The sequence below is a fragment of the Amblyomma mixtum genome, chromosome 9, assembly GCF_055824585.1.
Source record: "Amblyomma mixtum isolate Tamu chromosome 9, ASM5582458v1, whole genome shotgun sequence".
Classification (NCBI taxonomy): domain Eukaryota; kingdom Metazoa; phylum Arthropoda; class Arachnida; order Ixodida; family Ixodidae; genus Amblyomma; species Amblyomma mixtum.
In genome coordinates, this window is record NC_143020.1 from 105,468,812 (window position 1) to 105,489,489 (window position 20,678).

At 46.5% G+C, this 20,678-nt stretch overlaps 1 protein-coding gene across 1 annotated transcript in view; it reads left to right on the forward strand.

Moving 5' to 3' along the window:
* The window catches only part of Myo81F (unconventional myosin 81F), a 110,814-nt gene that overhangs the window by 69,367 nt on the left and 20,769 nt on the right, over positions 1-20,678 (forward strand). The window contains exons 18-32 of the mRNA XM_089561138.1: positions 523-707; positions 5,043-5,283; positions 7,360-7,569; positions 8,036-8,127; positions 8,475-8,760; positions 9,853-10,077; positions 11,340-11,474; positions 12,249-12,407; positions 13,444-13,514; positions 14,063-14,252; positions 15,459-15,559; positions 16,357-16,447; positions 16,866-16,986; positions 17,840-18,117; positions 18,826-18,959. Of these exons, the coding sequence (XP_089417264.1) occupies positions 523-707; positions 5,043-5,283; positions 7,360-7,569; positions 8,036-8,127; positions 8,475-8,760; positions 9,853-10,077; positions 11,340-11,474; positions 12,249-12,407; positions 13,444-13,514; positions 14,063-14,252; positions 15,459-15,559; positions 16,357-16,447; positions 16,866-16,986; positions 17,840-18,117; positions 18,826-18,959 (2,519 nt within the window). The remainder of the gene's footprint in view (positions 1-522; positions 708-5,042; positions 5,284-7,359; positions 7,570-8,035; positions 8,128-8,474; positions 8,761-9,852; positions 10,078-11,339; positions 11,475-12,248; positions 12,408-13,443; positions 13,515-14,062; positions 14,253-15,458; positions 15,560-16,356; positions 16,448-16,865; positions 16,987-17,839; positions 18,118-18,825; positions 18,960-20,678) is intronic.

Genomic DNA, 20,678 nt, shown 5'->3' on the forward strand with positions numbered 1-20,678 from the left:
AAATAAATAAACAGTACTTTCACATTCAAAGCACGCAAGTAGTCTTAAGCTCCCCCCGTAATTTCTCGTGCTTGGCCAGCCATAGAGTTTTATTTAGGTGTCTGTTAAGCAACTGGTCAGTGCACTAATTACAATTGTGAAAAAAAATGGTGAGAGTTATAAATCTAAGACGGCAGGGCTAAAGACGGAGTGATGAGGCTAGGAATAGCGTTGCTGTGGCTGGTTTAAGTCGAGGTTAAGGGGGCACCTCTGGGATGTCCAATTCCAAAATGCCCAGCTGTCTAGGATTTCCACTATAATTCAAAAGCAGTGGTTGTTCTAGGCGTATGATGGTGGCTATAATTCTCTATTAATCTGTTTTCAGCGATTTGGTGTGGGCAGGCTTAGGAACTGTCGTGCAAATACACAGCGCAAATGATGGCTGTGACCACGACCGAGCATAAGACACCATAAAAGGCCGATGCTGTTTCTGTACTGACGTCTGGTGGCTTGTTATGCAAGCGTATCTACATGTGCTTGCAGGCTTACGTGCGAGGCATGTTCGCGCGGGAGGTGGCCGCCGCACTGCGCGAGATGCGGCGCGTCGAGGCCGAGATACGGCGACGCGAGGAGCAGGAGCTCGAGAGACGCCGCATCGAGGCCGAGCGTGCCGAGGCGCAGCTCGCCGAGGATGAGGCCCAGCTGGCCTCTGCCGAGGACATGATGCGGTGAGTGTCTATTCGTGTGCATATGCACTGCTATCTGCACATACGCCTGCGACAAGGGTTTTCAGAGGGCTTTAGTATACTCCCCTGTGCACGCCGTAATTAACTTTACACCCATATGGATGTCTTGAGGTGGCGGAGTAGTTTTCCGTGCACTGTGAATAAATTTTACACCTTTACGACATTTTGAGATCTTGACATACACTCGTCTTCACAAAGTAGTGGCTCGGAGCATTCAAAAACCTGTGTACCGTGTAAGGGTGTTTAAGCTATCCTAACACTTTTCTGTGCAGTAATTAGTGATATTTTACTGGGTGGTTTCATCATTATTATTTTTCGCCTTTTTTCAAGCAAATAAAGATTTGATTTATAAATATATCCGTGGGTGAAATAAATGGCCTTGCACTACTATAGCCCTGAAATAGCTGCCCATGCTGAGCACGTAAATTACATTCACTTATGAGACCTTTTTCGTAACCTACTATATCTGCACATCATGTAAATGCATTGACAGTCGTGCACGGTTGTAAGAGACCAAATGAATTAAAGTGAAGTGTTTGGTTGGCCTCCATATTTAAGTGACCAAAACTAATTTTTCATAAGAAAAGGTAAAACATTTGCAGACAACAGACGAGGAAACAGTGATATCTGATGCAATTTTAGTTCCTTGTTGGCCTGGCGTATTGATATCTAACCACAAAGGAAGAACGAAGTGGAGCGATTACTTGACACTGTTGTTCATTTCATTGCTGCTCATTGCGCTGCTTCCATGTGTCGGGCACATACTGTTAGAGCTCGCTACACATCTGCAGAAACCCACATGACTCGTATCTAAAGCCACAAGATGTCTTGCTCGATGTCACAGGTGCTATTCATGCAATGAAGTTAATACTTGGCAGGATTGGGGCAACCGCTATAGGCGTTCATTCATATGAACGTTGCGTACAAGTGATACAGCCTGTCGCTGTTAATATCGTGGCTGTTGGTGCCGCTTAACCTGCTGCATTGCATACAACGTACAGTCTTTGTTGAAATATACAGGCCACCGGTTTGCTTCTGTGCCATATATTGTGGCTCATTTAGCGCCGCCAGTGTTCCGAATGTCCCATAGGTGAGATGAACTGTTGCCTTCACCCCTTTGGCGCTTACACAGCTTTCAAGAAAACCCCTTGTACTGTATATTTTTGACAAAGACTGTACGTAGTCTTCATACATGCACTGGTATACACCTCCATACATTAGCTATTTCAAGTATATTAATTGAATCATGGCTATTCAATGACTTGTAGTGACACAGTACGAGGATGAAACAGCGTAATTGGCTGATGGAGTACCTCTTACAATCTTTTGTCTGTAAATGCGTAACGCAAGCGCAATTTGTGGTCACAAGCAGTTGTGCAACCTATCCTTTTGTTTTCATAATACACCTGTCGCTACTCTCTAGACCTTCTGAGTCATCGTCAGTAGTGCTCAATGTGTCCTCAAAACATTCATGGCTGGGTGTCACTTTTTGAATACGCTAGGTTTACTGCAAAAATGTAAAAAAGGTGCTGATGGAAAGGATGACTCTCTTCTCAACCAAAAAGTGGTATATATTTGTTAGCGTACACTGCTGTGAAACCCTTTTCAGACAGTTCCAAAAGGGTGTCACTTTCTATGGTTGTGAAACGTGGCTATTGAGAAAAGATTTTTGTCTTTAGATGACCCGAATTTCTTCTCTGTTTAAACACTAACTCGACTGTCAGAAGGGTGTACCCAGTAAGCTGCACACTTAGTATATGTGCAGTGAGAACACTACTGTCCTGACAAGCTTCTTTTTTTACCATTTGCCAGTGTTCAAACGAGGCAGGAATATGGGTAAGTGGGCAGGATACACTTGAACGCATGAGCCTGCATGTGTAGTATAATAGTATGCCCATGCCCACACCACGTTTTGCTTGGCACGCCTACATGTACCCTCTACACCTTCCCAACTGTCACTTGCATAGATGTTGCGTAGATTTCAATACCTTGTAGCACCTGTTCACCTGTGTTGTCCATGCCCTTCCCATATGCCACACCTTCCTTGCGAGTTCATTCACAGTTTTTGTGTTGCGTTCAACTCTATTGTTTTCCACGCCGTCCCACTCAGAAAAAAAAGCAACAGAACCGTGTCAGACATACGACAAAACATTTTGTTGTATGTCAAGATTGTTGTATGAACGAGATTTTTCTCTAGTTTATTTTTCTGTAAAAGTAGTTTTTCTTTATTACTTTTGTGTAATCTGTAGTATTTTAGTTCTTTTCTGCAGTGATTACAGAAAATTTTGTTACTATAAAATTTATATGGTTGCAAGTTCATGGTCAAAAATAGTGCAGAAAAGCTGTTCTGATGACAAAACGGTATCAGAAATACGACAAAATGTTTTGTCGCAAAGAGATTTTTCTGTAGTACTTTTGTGTAATCTGTAGTTCCGGAGTGCATTTTCTGCAGTAACTTTTCTCTGCAGCTTTGTTGTTACTATAAAAATTTCTGTGGTTACAAGTTCACGGTAAAAAATACTGCAGAAAAGCTGTCGTGATGACATAAAATTATCTGTTGTGTATTTCAACGGGGGTGTGCCTGTCTCCAAACGAACGGCTGAAAATGAGGGCTCGTTGTCCGTTTCGCTAGGAATTATGTGTCTATGACGCTAAAGGAGGTTGAGAGACAATGAACTCTTGCTGGAGCAGAACCGTACATACCAAAATGTTGCTCCCCTGGCACTGAGCTGCAGACCCAGTTCGTTGTTGAGGTGTCAGTAGTGTCTCTGTTCATCAACATATTGCTTACATTTTCGTTAAAACTCTATGTTATAGAGTACTTGAACTGTGGAAAAGGAGCTCCGGGATTTTTAAACTTCAGTGCTTTCTGGAGCAGCCTATGCTTATGAAAATGCCCTATAGACTTTCTGTAGACATATATTCCACGGATTTTTCCTTTTGCATATTCATAGCCTGTAGACAAAAGTCAACTAAAAGTGTGTGGCTATGTGTCTGGATTTTCTAGAGCATCAGGTTCACAGTCTGATCCCCAACCAAATTCTAATAGCTGGGTTTGAATCTCGGTGCTAATACCAGCGTTTCCCGACCTGGACCTCGGCTTTCACCGCACGGGTGGCACTTTCTAGAAAGGACCCACACAATCTATCAGACCAGAAATTTTCCGAGCAGTACTCGACCGATAATGCCGGTCCGGTTCTGTGGTCGAGCTTTGCCGTTTGTGGTTAAATGCTTCTCTGTAAGCCTACGCATTATGTTCATATTGCCACAGGTGAAACTTTCTAATTTGTAGTGCTTTCTATTGAAGCAGTGCTTCATTCTCATTGGTCAGAAGGTGATCGCGTGGTTTTGAAGGGGTGATGTCATTGAGCTTTATGTTAACAGACAAGAGCTACCACCACAAATTCAGCTATGGTAATGACGGCAACTTTCTAAACCCCGGAAACCACAACTGCTATACTGTAAAGCTTCGGCCGCATTTATCAAACTTAGCAGTACTTACATGGCAACTCCAGCCTGTTCCTGTCCAGCTCCTGTCGGCCTGTTCCTGTCGCTTATTCCCTATGGTGTGACAGTGGGCTGTGATGTTTTCATATCCAAGCATTGCAGTGCCAGCTCTACAGCCAGCGAAAGGTCAAGTAGCGTGAAGCGGCGTACGAGTGAAGGCGTAGATGATCGATTGTTTGCAGTGATGCGCGCAATAGTGCAACAGACACGTCACAGGTGCAGTAGTGCACCTGCAATGTGTCTCAGCGTCACAGGTTGCCGTACACATTTCAATAGCGGTTCCATACATTGCAACGATAAGTTCACACCTGTCAAGCTGCATAATATCTTGACCAACAGTGATGCTTGCCTCTATGTATTATCGTATACCTACATCATAACTTGAGATCAGTGCAAGTGAAGCCCATAATTCTCTCAGCACATCCTTCTTGCAACTTTCAGTTCTGTCACTAGAAACACAACTCAAGTGGTTCAGCATGTTCTGTACCTCTCTGTGTGATAGTCTTCTTAGACACCTACCTTTGCTTTGTTACATGTCCTACAGTCGAACCTCGTTATAACGAAGTGGTTTATAACGAAATAATGAATGTAACGAAGGAATGACGAGTCCCCTTGGAATCGCCAGGCCTCTTCAACTTTATTGTAACGATGTTCAACTGTATTCTCATTCTTCGCACCCGCTGTGTTTTGTTTCACTCACGCCGTTCTCCCCTTCGTCAACCACAGCTGTTAGCCTCAGAGTGTTTCTGATCAATAAGCGTATTTCTTCATTTGGTACAACTGTGGTGTACGGTGCGCCGCATCACGCAGTGCCGCCCAGGAGGAGCTGGCCGCCATCTCCAACCTGGTGGAGAAGAACGTGCTGCGGCGCGGCGCTGCCGACCCCGCGCACCCGCAGCAGGCGCAGCAGCAGCAGGCTGAGTGCCTGGACCTGGATGAGATGTTCTCGTTCCTCAGCGAGGTGCATGACCCGCACGCGCAGGCGCAGGAGTACGTCAGCGGCATCTCACAGGAGGTCGACAGCATACTCCAGGAGGCCGAGGCACACGAGGTGGGTTCTCGCCACCCTAAATCAACATGCGGACTAGTCTCGGGATGTGCGTTATGCGTGATGGTCCTCTTCGTCTCATGTTTCCTCAAGTGGATACATATTGTTAAGCTGCGTAGCCGCTTACTGAGGAGTTCGAGGAAGAAGAGGGAAGTGCGGCTTTCGCTGACAGGGTCTGCGTCACTTGCGCAGTAGCCATTGAAATTAACTCTCCAGGTGATAAAGGTGGCAAACCTGCTACACGGCAGCTGCGAGGGGTTACTGGCGAATCTGGGACGTGTTTACCCAGCACCTAGCACCAAAGAACTCGTCACAACACAGCTTGCCGTAAACGGCTCAGAGCCCAGATCAGTCTGCCCGTGCCTCCCTCTTCTTCCTCGAACTCCTCAGTAAGCCGTTACGGGCGTAACAATATTATGTGTTGTGCTGCTCTTCGCCTTGATGCACTTGTCCTGGACCGCATACTATGAGTAGCGGGCCTCTTCTCCTTCATGTGCCTGTCATGGACGGACCATGCACTAGTTGGGGTGGTCCTCTGTGCTATCATGTGCCTGAGGTGGAACACATATTATGCACAGTGGTCTTCTTTTCCTTGTTGTGGGTGATCAGGACCGTGTTCTGTGTGCGGTGGTCTTCTTTGCTTAGACGTGCCTGGGCTGGACTGTGACTGTGCGTTGTGGTCCTCTTAGTCTTAACATACCTTATTTGGATCACATATATTATGCATTATGGTCGTTTTCGCCCTGATATGCCTGACGTGGACCACGCACCAGTTGACACGGTCTTCTGTCTATCGCTTCTTAGGCTTAAGCCTTTTTCCAGAAGAATACAATGTACTGGCCACCTTTGCCACAGGATTTTCATGTGCGGCAAAGCTGCCATTGTTTGACCCTTGCAATGTGGGACACTTGCCCTTCAACCTACCCCCGCCCTGTGCACAGCCATATATGCTGCCCATTTTATCATCGTGCCTTTCCGGTCTCCTGTCTGTCTACTCCACCTTGGGCTGCTAAGCAGTGGCTCCTGCATAGCTTTGTGGAACCAGCCCCTTTATGTTGAATTATATGGAAACTCTTGTATATGGGTGTGCTTGGGCATTTGTGCTTTCTCACCATTAGCTTACTTTGAGCCAGGCACATAGCCAGAAATTTTTTTCGGGAGGGGCCTAAAACAATTTTTTGTTACAAGGAGTGCTTCGTGGGTCTCCTCTTGGATATGTGCCTGCTTTGAGCAAAGCACGAGAGGTGGTTCTAATTCCAGTAGGGCTACAACAATCTTCTACAGCTGCATTTCATGCAAGGAATTACGTAACATACTAGAGTTCTTGGTCTATTACTTGACTTATGGTTGTCTTCGTATGTATAAAAAGCTGTGTAACTTTGAACATTTTGCAGATGAGAGAACAACGTAATGACTTCTTTTAAGCTGTTCTGTTGCACAAGCCAACCCTTATGGTAATATGGCTAACAGAATAATGTGCCTGTGGTACATAGTGCCGCGAAGCATTTTTCAGGCCAGGACCATCAAAAATTTGCAGTGATTATGAGTAGTAATTACACTGCACTAATGGCGGCTTAATAATTTGTGGGAGTCGTGGATTTCATGCATCCTCGCTCTTGCTTCACCTCAGCTTGATCCATCTCTGCTTTTCAATGTTCGTGTTCTTTTCCTCCCTCTTCTGTGAAAATGATGATCAGTGCCCACCTTGCAGCAGCCATGGAATGGCTTTTGGTGGGGATGGTGCTTACTCTCCTGCTTTTGCTCTTTTTGCATCGTGAGCTGTTATGTCAAACTCCTTCCCCTTTTCACCGTCATCGGTATGAAGTTACGGCACCACAAACAGTGTCACGAGACAATTATTGAGACACAAGACTGCTGAGTCATTGTTCACGTCAGTGGGTCACAAAAGCCCCTTTGTCCTTTTTTTCTAAACGGACGAATAGGCATCAGGAGTGGCCCTCAAAGTGCTACGTGGACTTGGTGCATTTTTTCTTCCCTCTGCAATTGTGTACCTAGATGATAAATGCACATTTAGGTTTTCCCTTCACCATATTTCGTTCCCATCCTTATGTGTTGCAGGCTTGCTCGCTGGCATCCACCGACCTGTCGGCTTCGACAGGTGACTTGCAGAACCAGGGTGACGTGGCGGTGACACCCAGTCCCATCGTGTCACCCTCGCCGCCACCCCCACCATCGCCTAGCTTCATCCAAGAACGCAGGCCGCCCAGTCTTCCTCAGTCACCGACTGTACCCAGGGAGCTCAACGGCCCGACGACGCTACCTCCAGAGGTTAGCGACGCTATACAAGTTACAACTGGACTGGTATAGTTTCGATGTGCACAGACTGCCTGGGTATAGATACGACATTCTGGTCCAGTACTAGAAGTGACACGTGAAAGTTGAGGTCCCAGCTCAGGGAAGAGCCGTCTAGTGACATGCTGTCCAGTTTTGCAATTTTTATCAGGAAGCCTTCGTTGAAAAGCATTCCTACGAATATTGGTGGTGTACACTCTCATAGGACCGAACTCCGTCCAAATACTGTGTTCCAGTTATGAATACTTGCAAGCTTAAATGCAAAGCATGCTCCTTTTTTTGCAAGGGCATAAAATACTGATGCCCAACTCTCGATTGCCTCAAATTCTTATCTCACGAGTATAGCTAGCCTAGGGTCTCGAATGTTTTGGTATCTCATTTGCTATGGAGAGGTGGGCTGTTCAGCTGCATACTCTTGTCTCACTCTCTTTCTGATCTCCAGGAGCTTCCTGTTCGACTAAGACATCCAAATAATGACAGGAGACGATTGACAAACAACCATGTAGACTCTGGTGATGCTGACAGAGAGCTCAGGTGAGTTCAGTTCATTTAAGAACTTATTTTCTGACTGTATAATTAAGCGCGGTAGCTACTTGCATGAGGCCTTGAAAGAACTCGTGGCCTTGGTCATGTGTACATAAAAAAAATAGCAGCCAGAAATCAGCACCATACACTCGTAAATATGGTGCCCAGACGTGATGTGCCGCATTCTTGTGATAATTTCTTTCCTGAGAAATCGGCGCGAAAGTAATTGTAGCCATATATCCAGCGCTTATATGTGAAATCGTATGCACTATGTTGTTGGCACGTATCAGTCACACCACCTAGATACATATGTGTTTCATCGAGATATACTCGTATCCTTTTCCTTACGCTCACAGACGTCGCCAGCGTGTTGAGAAGCAGCTCATCGCCATGGAGGAGCCGGAACATGGCGACGAGGAACACCACGACATGATCGAGTTCGCCGAGAAAAACTTCAACGCCCACATGCGTGACTTCGGCGGAGGACCGGTGATCCGCACACTCTCGCGCCGGCGCAAGTCCTCCGGCGAGCTCCTGCCCAAGTACGAGATGGTCACCTACAGCCGCAACAGTGCGATTCCCACGTCGCATTTGCATCTGTACGAACCCGAGAATGTGGCCATCGCCTGCTCCATATTCAAGGTGAGACATTATGTATGTTCCGTTGTCCAAGCTTGTGGAATCTGATTCCTCATTCCATGTTCCATTGTTGCCTTGTCCAAAAGCCCGTATAATCTGATTTCTTACCTCACTGCAATACACTCCGTTGAGCAGCCCTGAACCTGAGGTGCCTCTCGCTCTTTAGAGCGTTAGCTCTAGCTCATTCCTCAGTTTCATGCCGTAAATGTCGGTGCCGTCCGCAGCATAGACCTTGGCAGTGCACAAAGATGCTACACGCCAGTAACAACACGTTATGTGAATAGACACCTTTATCATACCGTGTACCGTGTTACCATTACCGGATTACCAGGAGCCTGCCCACTGTCAGTGAGCACACTCTGATTAGGCCCGACGCTGCAGCCACGCGAGCAGCTGCCGGGTATCTGGCACTGTCAAGGCGATTTGAGCATGCACACTGTCTGTGCATGGACTGCCAGTACTGCACTACTGGTAATGATAACACGGTACACAGTAGGCTAAAGGTGTCTAATGTTTTGATGGGAAGGCCAGCGGCAGCGACTCGCTCGGCGAACTTGGCAGTGTGCCAAGATGCTGCTGCTCCCGGCTGCAGTGTAGGCATGTTTAGAATGCCAGTGAGTCTGCGCTGAAGGCGCATGTGTACAAGGCGACGTAAATTGGAGTACATGAGCTCGAGAGAGAGAGAGAGAGAACTTTATTTGCTCAAACCAAATTTCGCTGCTGGTGTCTTCAGTGGTCGGGTCCCTAGTCCAGGACTCCGGTGGACTTTCCCGCCCGGCTTGCATGGTAAATCAGCTGTATCTGGAGAGTGCAGCCTCCCACTAGGCTGTAGTGGCATTCGAGCATCACACCACAGCTAACGCTCAAGATATCGTGCTACGCATTCGTAACCATTCTGTGAGCTTTTTTTTATTCAGACTTTTATCAGCCTGCATTGTCTTTGTTGGCCTCTATAAAACCGGTCAGTCTTTTTGCTCTAATGAATACCGACGTTATTATTATTATAGTTGCTATTATCACCCAACTTCCAAACACAAAGTTTTGATCACATTAGCTCAGCGATACTTACTTGTCTTTCCCTCGTTTTTCCTCCAGGACCTGTGCAAGTACCTCCGTGCCGATGGGAAACCCGAGGGCGATGTGCACATCATCCAGAGCATCATCGGCTACGGCATCGAGCGTGAAGAGCTTCGCGACGAGATCCTCGTGCAGCTCGTACGCCAGTCGACCAACAACCCGAGCCACGAGGCGACTGTTCGAGCTTGGTTGCTCATCGCGCTCTGCGTGGTCTCCTTCAGGCCGTCCAAGGCATTCTCAAAGGTGCCCTTGGAGTTTATCGCTCTCATATATACAATGAGGAACAAGCCCCACAGTGTGAAGCATTCTGGGCTGACCAATGTCTGAATCACCCACCCTGAAATACCAATCCTGGCTATACACATTAAACTGTCTTGGGGCATTTTGTCACTAATGCAAGAGTGACTGCATTTGTGGAAAGTAATACAGGGTGCAGAAAATATTGGTGTTTTTTTTAGGCTCTACGGGTAAACCTGGGATGTTCATGCTGTAAGAAATACTACAGTGTCTTTTTAAGCTAGATATGTGCTGATGATTATTAAAGGTGCACTGAAGAGGATTCTGAACTTGTCTTTTTGCCGCGGGAACTCGATCTACACGTTCCTAGCATTCTTATAAACTGCAACTTATTGCCCTGTATGGCCGATTTCCCTAATTAAATCGGATTAACGTACGGCTCCCGCCCTTTTTTTTGAATTCTGCCTCGTATGATGGGCGGAGTCGACCAACGCGTGAAGTTCCTTTCAGCCAGCTCCGTGGAGGCTTTGCTTTCGCTTTATTTTGTTTTTTAGGTTTCCATGAATAAATAGTTTCATTCGCAGATAATATAGCCGCAAAATAACCCCGCAGAAATAAAAATACGCGCGGACTATTTGCTGCTACGGACTACTACGTATTACTCCGCCGATGGCAGAGCGGCTAGCCGCCACGGGACTGGGTGAAAGGCACTCCACGCGTTGGTCGACTCCGCCCACCGTAGGAGGCAGAATTCAAAATAAAGGGCGGGAGCCGGCCGTTAATTCGATTTAATTTGGGAAATCGGCCATACAGGGCAATAAGTCGCAGTTTCTAAGAATGCTAGGAACGTGTAGATCGAGTTCCCGCGGCAAAAATACAAGTTCAGATTCCTCTTCAGTGCACCTTTAAGGTGCCTTTGCTGGCTGAAAAGAGAGACTCTTCTTCTTTCCAAATGCAGGGCTATCTGACACATCTTTGTTCTTGTTCCTTTCAGAAACCTAAATAAAAATTAATTTAGGGCTTATACTCCTGAAGAGCTTCCTATCCAGTGCCTGTTTTTTGTATTTCAGAGTTCATTATACGCAAACCATTTTTATTATACCACTGAAATTGTCATAAAAAGCATGAGCGCAATGTTTCCTGCCACCAGAATGCAGCACAGGCAGGTACAAGAAATTTGTTTTCAGTATCACGAGTGCTGGAAGATGCTATGGTATCGACATCTCCTCGGAGTGCTTCATCTTGGTGTTTTGCCTTCATTTTTACAGTATCTGTATTCCTACCTGAAGAAAAGCGTTTTGGAGGATTCTGAGATAGCTGCCTACGCGCAGTACTGCCTCGAAAACTTGAGCACGGCGAACGCGACCAATCGGAAGATGCCGCCGTCTACGCTGGAGATAAACGTAAGAAACTTTTCATCTACTGTTTCATATACTTGTGCATGTAGCACCTTGCAAGACGTTTTGCAGTGCCTCTAGGCCTAAGCCTTTTGGATGAAAACATTTTTGAGTGCGACCCCACTTGAAGGGCGCTTCAAGGGATTTCAGGATGCAGTTTTCAAAGAACTGGAAGAAATACTACCGCTATTTAAGAATACATTCAGAGGCAGGGTACCTATTCATGCATTGTAAATATATTTTGGATGCAGCATTACTGACCTCGGTCTTGCGTGGTAAGAGAGTATATCGGACACGCAGTGCGTGTCGTGATGGCAACCTTTCTGATGGTCATTTTGTTCTTCGCGTAGTTTCGTGGAGTTTCTGTGGAGCATAGTTCCGTTTCCATAGTTCCGTGGTGTATGGGAAGCTCCTACACACAAACAGGTGTTAGGGGTTTGGGATCTTGAACAATACTCTTCAACTGCAGTGCCGATTTAATATTATTGGCCACCTATGCATTTCATCTATGACTGGGCAGACCGTTCATTCGATGTCTATGGCCCGTTGACTATGGCTTTGTGCTGTTGAGCAATTGGTCGCGAGTTCGACACCCTGGCTCAAAAGCCGCATGTGTCTGCTGGTGAAATGCAAAATAAATTTGCTAAAGTGAGACATCGGTGCACAGAAGCACCACTTGGTGGCATAGAGCAACATATAACAGTCCGTTGTCTTATGTCGCATAGTCTGCTCGGATTTATCTCGGGGTGTCCATTAATTTTTTTATTTTTATTTGTCCAGGCTGTTCGTCTGCGAGAGAATCTGGTGTGCCGCTTCTACTTCATGGATGGCCGCACGAAGGCCATCGACATTCACCCTTCGATTACGGCCGAGGACGCCATTAAGACGCTGGCTACGAAGATCGGGCTACGCTCCTTGGAGGGTTGGGCGCTGTATGAGGTTCGTGTGCAACTTCTTTGGGGGGCTGCCATGCGTGTGACTATACTGCGCAATTGACCCACGTGCTATGCTTGCTGGTGGTGTCCGGAACTGCGATGGGACTCAAATGCTGCTACCCCCTTTGCTAGCCAGGCTGCGTTGTTGCGCTGCTGTCGGTGCGGAACACTTCAATGCTGGGTACCCATGGCCAAATTTTTTGTTGCAAGAGCTGCCCTATGGCTAGTAATATTGCCGTATTGGAAAGTCAAATTCCCATTGGCAGTTCGGCAGAGAAACACTCAGTGCCTGCCACAGACCAGTTGCGCCTACTTTAAGCAGTGGTTAATTGTGAGCAACAAAAAACTGCAGGGGATGGGGTACGTGCGTCTGCAGGGACACAGTAAAATTTGCTGCACTGAATGACTCCACATACGTGACGGAGCCACGGCATTTATTATTCCAGCCTCCAGCCTCATATACATTTTGGCAAGCTTAGCAAATAATTTTTTTTTTCCTTTTGTAGGGACCCACGATTCAAATTTTCAAAACCGAATCCAATACGGGTAGTTTTGCTCTTCTGGTGAATCGAATATGTTCCGAATTTCTTTACGAATATTCGCTATTGCTTCTTGTGTGATCATGTGGTCACTGTTTTTGACCTTGTTTTCGGAACAGTCTTTGAAGAAATCCACGGAGTGCCTTATTCAAACTTCGTGCCAATTATTCGAAGAGTATTTGAAAACTATAGACCACATTTGATTCGTTTCGAATAATTTTCAACGTGCACTATTTGATTTGTTCTACGGATCGAACAGGATGATATTCGATTCGCTATTAGGTTATTTCTAATCTTCGCACACCTCTACTTTTAAACCATCGTGCATTCGAACTTCTGAGCAGTATATTGTAGATGTGCTCAGTGCGCACGCTGTGTTTTCTTGAAGGAAATGCGTGCTTGCTTTCAGGTTTCGTACTGTGCATGTGTTTGGAATTACACAGCACAATGTTTTCATATGTAGCATGGAATGACAGTCCTCATCTGATTGCTTTGTTTCAGTGCACACCTGACCACGAACACGTGATCAAAGGATTTGAGTACCTCGCTGATATCATCTATCAATGGGAAACGTAAGTGGCACAGTCCTTGTAATTTCAAATCTCTTCGTGTTTCTGATGTTCTGTTTATTTCGTAGTGAAACTTTTCATATGAAGAGTCCCGTAATTGCATATCTTTTCCATACAGATCATATGGAGTCTATATAAAGCTTAATGAGTCATATAGACAATATAAATAACACATAATGAAAACTTAGACTCCATATGAAGTCTCGCGCTGTATGGAACTCTTACGGAAAACATGAACATATGGGTCTCCACATATTTTACCATTTGAATGGACTCTGTATTCCCATGATTCCATGTGAGTGGCTCATATGGAACGTTTCAGTAGAGTTAAAGCGAACTTCCTTACTTTGGGTTCGAACGCAAGGAGAAATTTCGTTATTTACGAAAGTCCTGTTGATGCCGCGGAACTTGTCGACTGGTCTAGCGTAATAGAGTTGCAAACGTTTCTTCACTGCGTGACTGGCGTTTGTCAAGTTGCCGCGACAGCTGGAGGTTTGACCAAGATGTCCAACTCTTTTTTTTTTTTCCCCCGGCAATGCGTGGCCATTCAGGTGCCGGCGCACGTCGGCCACGCTGACCAAGTACACAACGATCTCGAAGAAGGGCCCCACCAAGGCCCTCGGAGGCGGAGAGTGCCGCTTCATATTCCGCAAGCGTCTCTTCAAGGCGGTGCGCGAGATCCCACAGGATCCCGTCGAAGTGAGCCTCCTGTACGCACAGGCGGTGCACGACGTCGTCAAGGTACTCCTCCGCATACACTATAGTAGTGGCATGCCTCCACCAAGTTCAGCTTTCTTGGATATCACTTTCAATCTGCCTTTTTTGCAATGCCGCTTTGCGCATGCGCACCTCTGCTTCTCCAGCGCCACTGGTTGAAAACGAAAACTAAGTCCTACTGCGCATGCACACCTCATGTTAGTGACAGGCACATGCGACAGATGGCAGCACCTGTCAGGCACACACTTGCCGCAGGCGTAGCTGGCTCCTCGTGGAACCATATCGTGCTTGCGTTTCTCACTTGTATTTGTTCTCAATCAGTAACAGGTGAATTTTCGCCACTCCTCAGAGGGCGTCAAATTTTGTTAAAAAGACGGATTGTGATGCAATCGTGGAATGTTGGATACTGTTGTGAGCATATTGATGGGAATGGTCTAACCTTCCGATGCATAGGAAAATCTTGATTGTAAAGTTTGTCATGCACTCGTACCAAGTAGTTAACGCTGCCGTATAAAGCCAACGGGTTGCGTTTTGACAATAATTTGGAGGCAACTGTGGAATGTACTTATAAACGGGAATCGTCTAATCTTCCAATGAGTAGCAAAAAAAATTTTGGGGGCACTTTGGCTCTCCAAAGTGTTGCAAGGCGAAAGTCTTTCCTGGTGCACTGTTTGACATTGACTGAGAGGTCACCCACGGACGCCTTACGCTCCCTGTCGGAGTAGACGACAACTATTTTATTAGTTGTCGTCTGCTCCAAAAGGGGGCGTCAGGCATCCGTGGGTGACCTCATTACTTGGAATCCGTGCACTCTCTGACATCATAACAATTTCGACCAACGGAAAAGCGTGACACCTCTGCTGATAATTTTCTGTTGACAACCTTCTGTCAACAAGGTTAAGGCATTAAAGACTTTCGCCTTAATATTACTTTTAAAGTTTGTCCTCTGGTCGCACGGAGTATTTAAGACAATCATATAAAACCAATGGGGTGCGTTTTCAACAATAGACTGCAGAAAACTGCGGGTTCCCCGCGGAGGGATCTCTTTGTCAACGGACAATTTTGCTTTGTCGTGGAGAAACAGTTTATGGTGGTCATGAACGTGGGCTGAGTTGTATCAGACTGTGGCCGGATTATGACGAATTTCTTGTTCGGTGAAGTTGACCTTCATGCAGCGTGGTTCGTTAGCACTGTTAGTGACTTGACCTTGCGTTTTTCGTATTCTTGCAGGCGGACAGCTTCCCTGTGGTGGAGAGAGTAGCTCTGCAGCTGGCTGGCCTTCAAGCTCAGGTCTCTGTTGGCGAGCCATCAGAAGTCGAAGAGCTTGACAGGTACCGTGTCTCTGAGCAGCGATGAATTTAATCCCCTTCAATCACTGTGCACACAAACGCCTACGAAACTTGTTTTGTGTCGACTTTGGCTACTGCTGGAATATAATCTGTTGCTAATGGCCGGAGCTTATATTCTGAACCCGTTGCAACAAGCCACGTGGAACCATGTCAGGCATGCGAATTTTATCTGTTTCAGACTGTTTTTAAGAAGGATGCCTCCCCATTTCGCGTAAGCACTGTCATGGCCCTTGAACATATGTGTTTGCTTGTTTTGCACCCATCAGTATATTTAAAGGCCCTTAAAATAAGCTGGATTGTTCAATTATGACGTCTTACAGGAATGAGTCAGAAGCACAATTGATATCTTGAAGTCAGTGTACGGTCATAATGAGGAGATACTAGGACCCAAGAAGAATTGTGAAATTAATTGTCAATAAGGGTGTAACTATTTTGAAGGCATGCACCTTACAGAAATCTGAAATGTTGAATCTTTTCTCCGACAACACCTGAATTTGTGACTGAAGTGAATGTGCCGTTTTCTTTTTTTCCTTCAAAGATAAGGTTAAAAAGCAAAGGGGACTAACGCTTTTTAGAACTGAGAACAGCAAACTACCGTCTAATGTAAGAAACTCCCTCTCTAGTGCCCACTATTGAGAGTACTTTCTAGGAGGACCTTGGAGTAAAGAGGGGTAAAGCAGGGCGAAAAGCCTTTTTTACTCCTTCTTTCTTAGAGTGTACCAAGCAGTAGAGCACTCATTCAAGCGTATTTATTTTGCTTCCCACTCTTCTCTCTACAGGTATCGGGACGTGGAAAGCTACATCGCTGAGCGCATCAGGGACACGCGTCCCGAGAACGAGTGGATCCAGGCTTTGTGCACCGCCCATAGAGTGAGCATTGCTTGCAGCACACTCTAACCTCCGAATGCACATGCCGTGTTTCCAGGGCTTAAAGTCGGGAGATTTTCGGCGGTCCCAGTACCTTCTATGCCCTCTCCACCTCGCTGGCTGTCAGCGAAGTTCCACCATAAATATCCGCTTTAAGGCATTAAAAGGACAAAAGGCGCAAAGCACTTACACCACACATAATTCCACCTACAGCAGGCTTATGTCATCTGCCATGAGGCCCCCCCAGCTATTTCTTTTTAATCCAAAGGGATAGAGGGCCATGGCATGACAAATTCCTCACCTCTTTCAAGGGAGGGAGACATTAAGTCCTCTGTACATTCAGCATTGTGTAGAAGAGCTTATGAGAGTCAATAGTGATGCTGCATCTGAGCACCTGTGTGTCGTTTTCCCATCTCTGCAGACGTACGGAAGCGGCAAGTCTGAACTGGTGTGCAAGGTGTGGTACCTGTCCATCGTTATGCAGTACCCGCTCTATGGAACCGCGCTGTTTCCGGTCACCTGCCGCGGCTACCTCACCTATGGTGCGCACTCCGATCACCTTTTCTTTGCCATAGTTATCGCAACAATAGCTGCATGTGAAAACGTGTGTGTGCGCTGAAATCTCAGAACATGCTGAGGAACCGCAAGTGTAACGGTTCGCACCAGTTCATGAAGCACAATGAAAGGGGCACAGTGTGGGAGAATTTGGAGACGGGAACAGGGACACAGGTCAAGTGATGAGGCTTGACCAGGTGGTCGCACTTCATCTGGAGCCCCCCACCACAGCCTACATCACAGCACGTGGTGTTGCTTCAAGTAGTAAAATGATTTGATTCGCGGTGATTTAATATCTCGAAGCTGCAAGTGGGCATACGCTATAGAGGAGTACTCCTGATTAATTTCTGCCATGTGGAGTTCTTTAACATGTACGGACATCTCGCAGCACATGGGTGTCTTTTTCATTGCGCCTGCATCTAAATGCTGCAGCACGGCCGAGATTCGACCCCTTTCGTAACCTTATGCTTATAAAAATGGTCTGTAGACATCATAGACTCCTTATAGACTCTGTTGCCTTTCTATAGATATTTCCTTTCATCTATTCATAGTCTATAGACTGTCTATTGACTAAAGTCTACTAAAAATGTATGGCCATAAATCTATAGGATGTCTATATAGACTAGTTTAGCCATACATCTAAAGAATGTCTATAGACTAGTTTATAGGATTTTTCTATAGAAAGTCAATAGACTTTATTGACAGAAGTCTATGGAGAGTAGACAGAATATTTGTAAGGGGGGGCTCGGCAGCCGGTCGCCACGACTATTACGCCACTGCAACGAGTCTTCAGCGGGTAAAAATTTATAAACCACGATCGACCGTCGGTGTTGTGTGCAGACCACCAGTTGCTGCTGGGCATCAGCTGTGAAGGAGTGCTTCTGGTGAACGCGGACACCAAGGCCATCCTGAACGCGTACCGCTACTCGGACCTTGAGTCGGTCCTGGTCAACGAGGAGGACCGGCTGGTGACGGTCACTCTGTCCAAGAGCGTGCCGGACCTGCACAAGTGCTACCTCTTCGAGACGCCCCAGAACCAGGAGGTGGCATCGTTGGTGGCCAGCTACTGGCCACCACTAGCCGCCCGCATGAAGCCCTCGTACGAACTCAGTGTCAAGGTACGCGAATGGATATGGTTTTGTTAGCGGAGAGCTATTTTGTAGCGCTCTGTCGTTCATGTTCTGTTTCTTTCCGTTCTTCACGTGGAACAGAGTTCCGTTGCAGGTCTGCAGGGTGACAGACAAAAACGCGAGAACGCTCGCTCGTGCTAGCATGAGCACAGGCTGAGTGGTGGACTGGCAAAGTATAATTGACAGTGGAGCCGGCAATACTGATATCCCTTTAATGCAGAAAGCTTCCCTAATAATAATAATCATCATCATAAATGGAAACACGTTCAAGTGAGGCCAGATTGACTTTGACAGATTGACCTTTCGAAAAACAAGAGAAAATTTTCTGCCGTTGCAACAAATTTTTTTTGTATTATCTTGGGTCATGAACTTGTAGTAAGAACAGAATTTGTTATAGTATTGTGCTGTCCCTTGTCATAGGGACAGAACTACAGAAAAACACTACAAAAAACTAATACTGCAGGAGCTTCTGTCATTACCACAGGACAGCTGGACATTTTGTCATAGTCCGAGTACGGGTCTGTCTTTTTTTTTAATCGCAAGTTCCTTTAATTAAACATCATTTCTACATACCTAATTCCAGGAAACTGTCAGTAACTTTGGATGCCAGCACAATGAATGCATTTCAATTCAGAACACGCCTCCGTATATATATATATATATATATATATATAAATTGCTGCCCATGACTTGCAGGGACGCCTGGCGTTCGAGGACAGAGTGAAGCTGCACCAGGAGGTGATGAACTGTCGGCGAACCTTGGTGGACAGCGGGCTGCTCAACAAGCCCGAGGTTGCCACACTGGGGCTGTTCAAGAGCACACTGCGAAAGTACGCATAGAGCACCAGTCATAGTCGAGGACATCATTTTTGATCCTCAGTGTGCCAGCTCCCAGTGGGCACTAGAACTCTCTTGGACATTCGTTGGACGTCCTGAACGTCTGCTGGATGTCCATGGGAGTTTTGGTGTCCATTGGGCTGTGCCTTCTTCGAGCACAGCTGGCCATACAGCCTCTTGCCGCAGAGAATTTAGCCTTCTTCCAGATACTGATCGCTTCGTAATTGGTGCAAGTGCGTTATGCTCAGTACAGATAAAGCACACCACAGTATTTTACAGCGATAACTGTTCAAGCGACACCTTCCACACATAGTAGCTTTTCCTTGTGTTCAGATGACCACACTGTGCGTGCAGCTCGTTCCTCGTGCAACCCTCATCGTCATTGAGTGAGGCGGACGGTCGTACGATGCCTCCAAACACATCATAACACGTGGGGCCCTCTGTGTGCATCTGTGTAAAGGTTATAAGTAGTTAAATGGGAAGACGTAACAGTCTTACAGTAGGTGGACACGTGGATCATGCTATAAAGGAAGGATTCAATTCAACTCAGGTTATTGACTTTGGAACGTGTACTGTCGGGGACAAAAGTTGTATACTCCACGCGGCGGGAGCTGGAGCAACGGAAAACTGCGTTGCAGCACCATCTACAGGCGGCATCTGGGATCGAGACAGTCAATGCGTGACCTTTATTATCAGAGTAAATTTCAGGTTCTTCTTCTTTCCTTGCACCAGGGGTGCCCCGCCAGAGACGGTTTGTTCCAACTGGAAGACTGAAGCTTCTTTCTTCGCACCAGGGGTGCCCCGTCAGAGACGGTCTCTCGAAGAGTCGAGATGCAGGGATAAAGGCAAATACTTCAAGTTTATGTACATGTATTTACAATAGATACAAATTAGATACAACGGCAAAAGGACAAACAACAAAAAGGGTAGAACTGGCTAAAACTAGGGGAGGCCCCTACTCGGCATAGCCGAAGATGCATAGCACCTGACCTTAGCTCAGAACCCCGCTTCCAGCTCCGGGGCCCGGTTTTAAAGCCCTAAAGGCCCGGCCCACATTTGGTGGCTTCCAATCATGTTACAATGTTCACATGATTGGTTTATCGAGAGCCTGGCCAGCCCTCCAACTCCTGTAGGGTAAATCACCCTCTCCACCACAAAATAAAAATAATAACAAACACAAATACACATTCGTGTCAGCACGTGCGCGAATCGGTTCTGCGGGGCGGGGGGACACCCGTACTTGCCGGCGCGTTCGCGAGCGGCCGTGTTCCAAGAAAGGAGACGCTCCGCTTTGAGCGCCCCCAGCCGCGTTCCGATGACCCCGCGTACGCTACCGATCCCTTACAATCAGCAGGCATGTTGCTTGGCTTGTTTCAGTGTTTCGTGCTTTAACTCGTCAAAATGCCGCAGTTTTTCATTGCCCCAGCTCCCGCCGCATGGAATATACCACTTTTGTCCCCGATAGTACATACAAAAGCGGGTGACAAAAGCATCTGGGCCCTTAGCATGTTGCCAGTTTGGGCCCATGCCATGAGTGCACAGATTAGCATACCCACGTGCCAGTAACAAAGAAGTGTAAAAGGCGTGCACTTTAACATGCATAAAAGATAGGTTGCACAAATGAGCAGTAATTGTCATCTGATACATGACCAACAAAGCAAACGTCAAACCAATCAGGGGATGTTCCTTGTAAACATTCAGATCACACATAA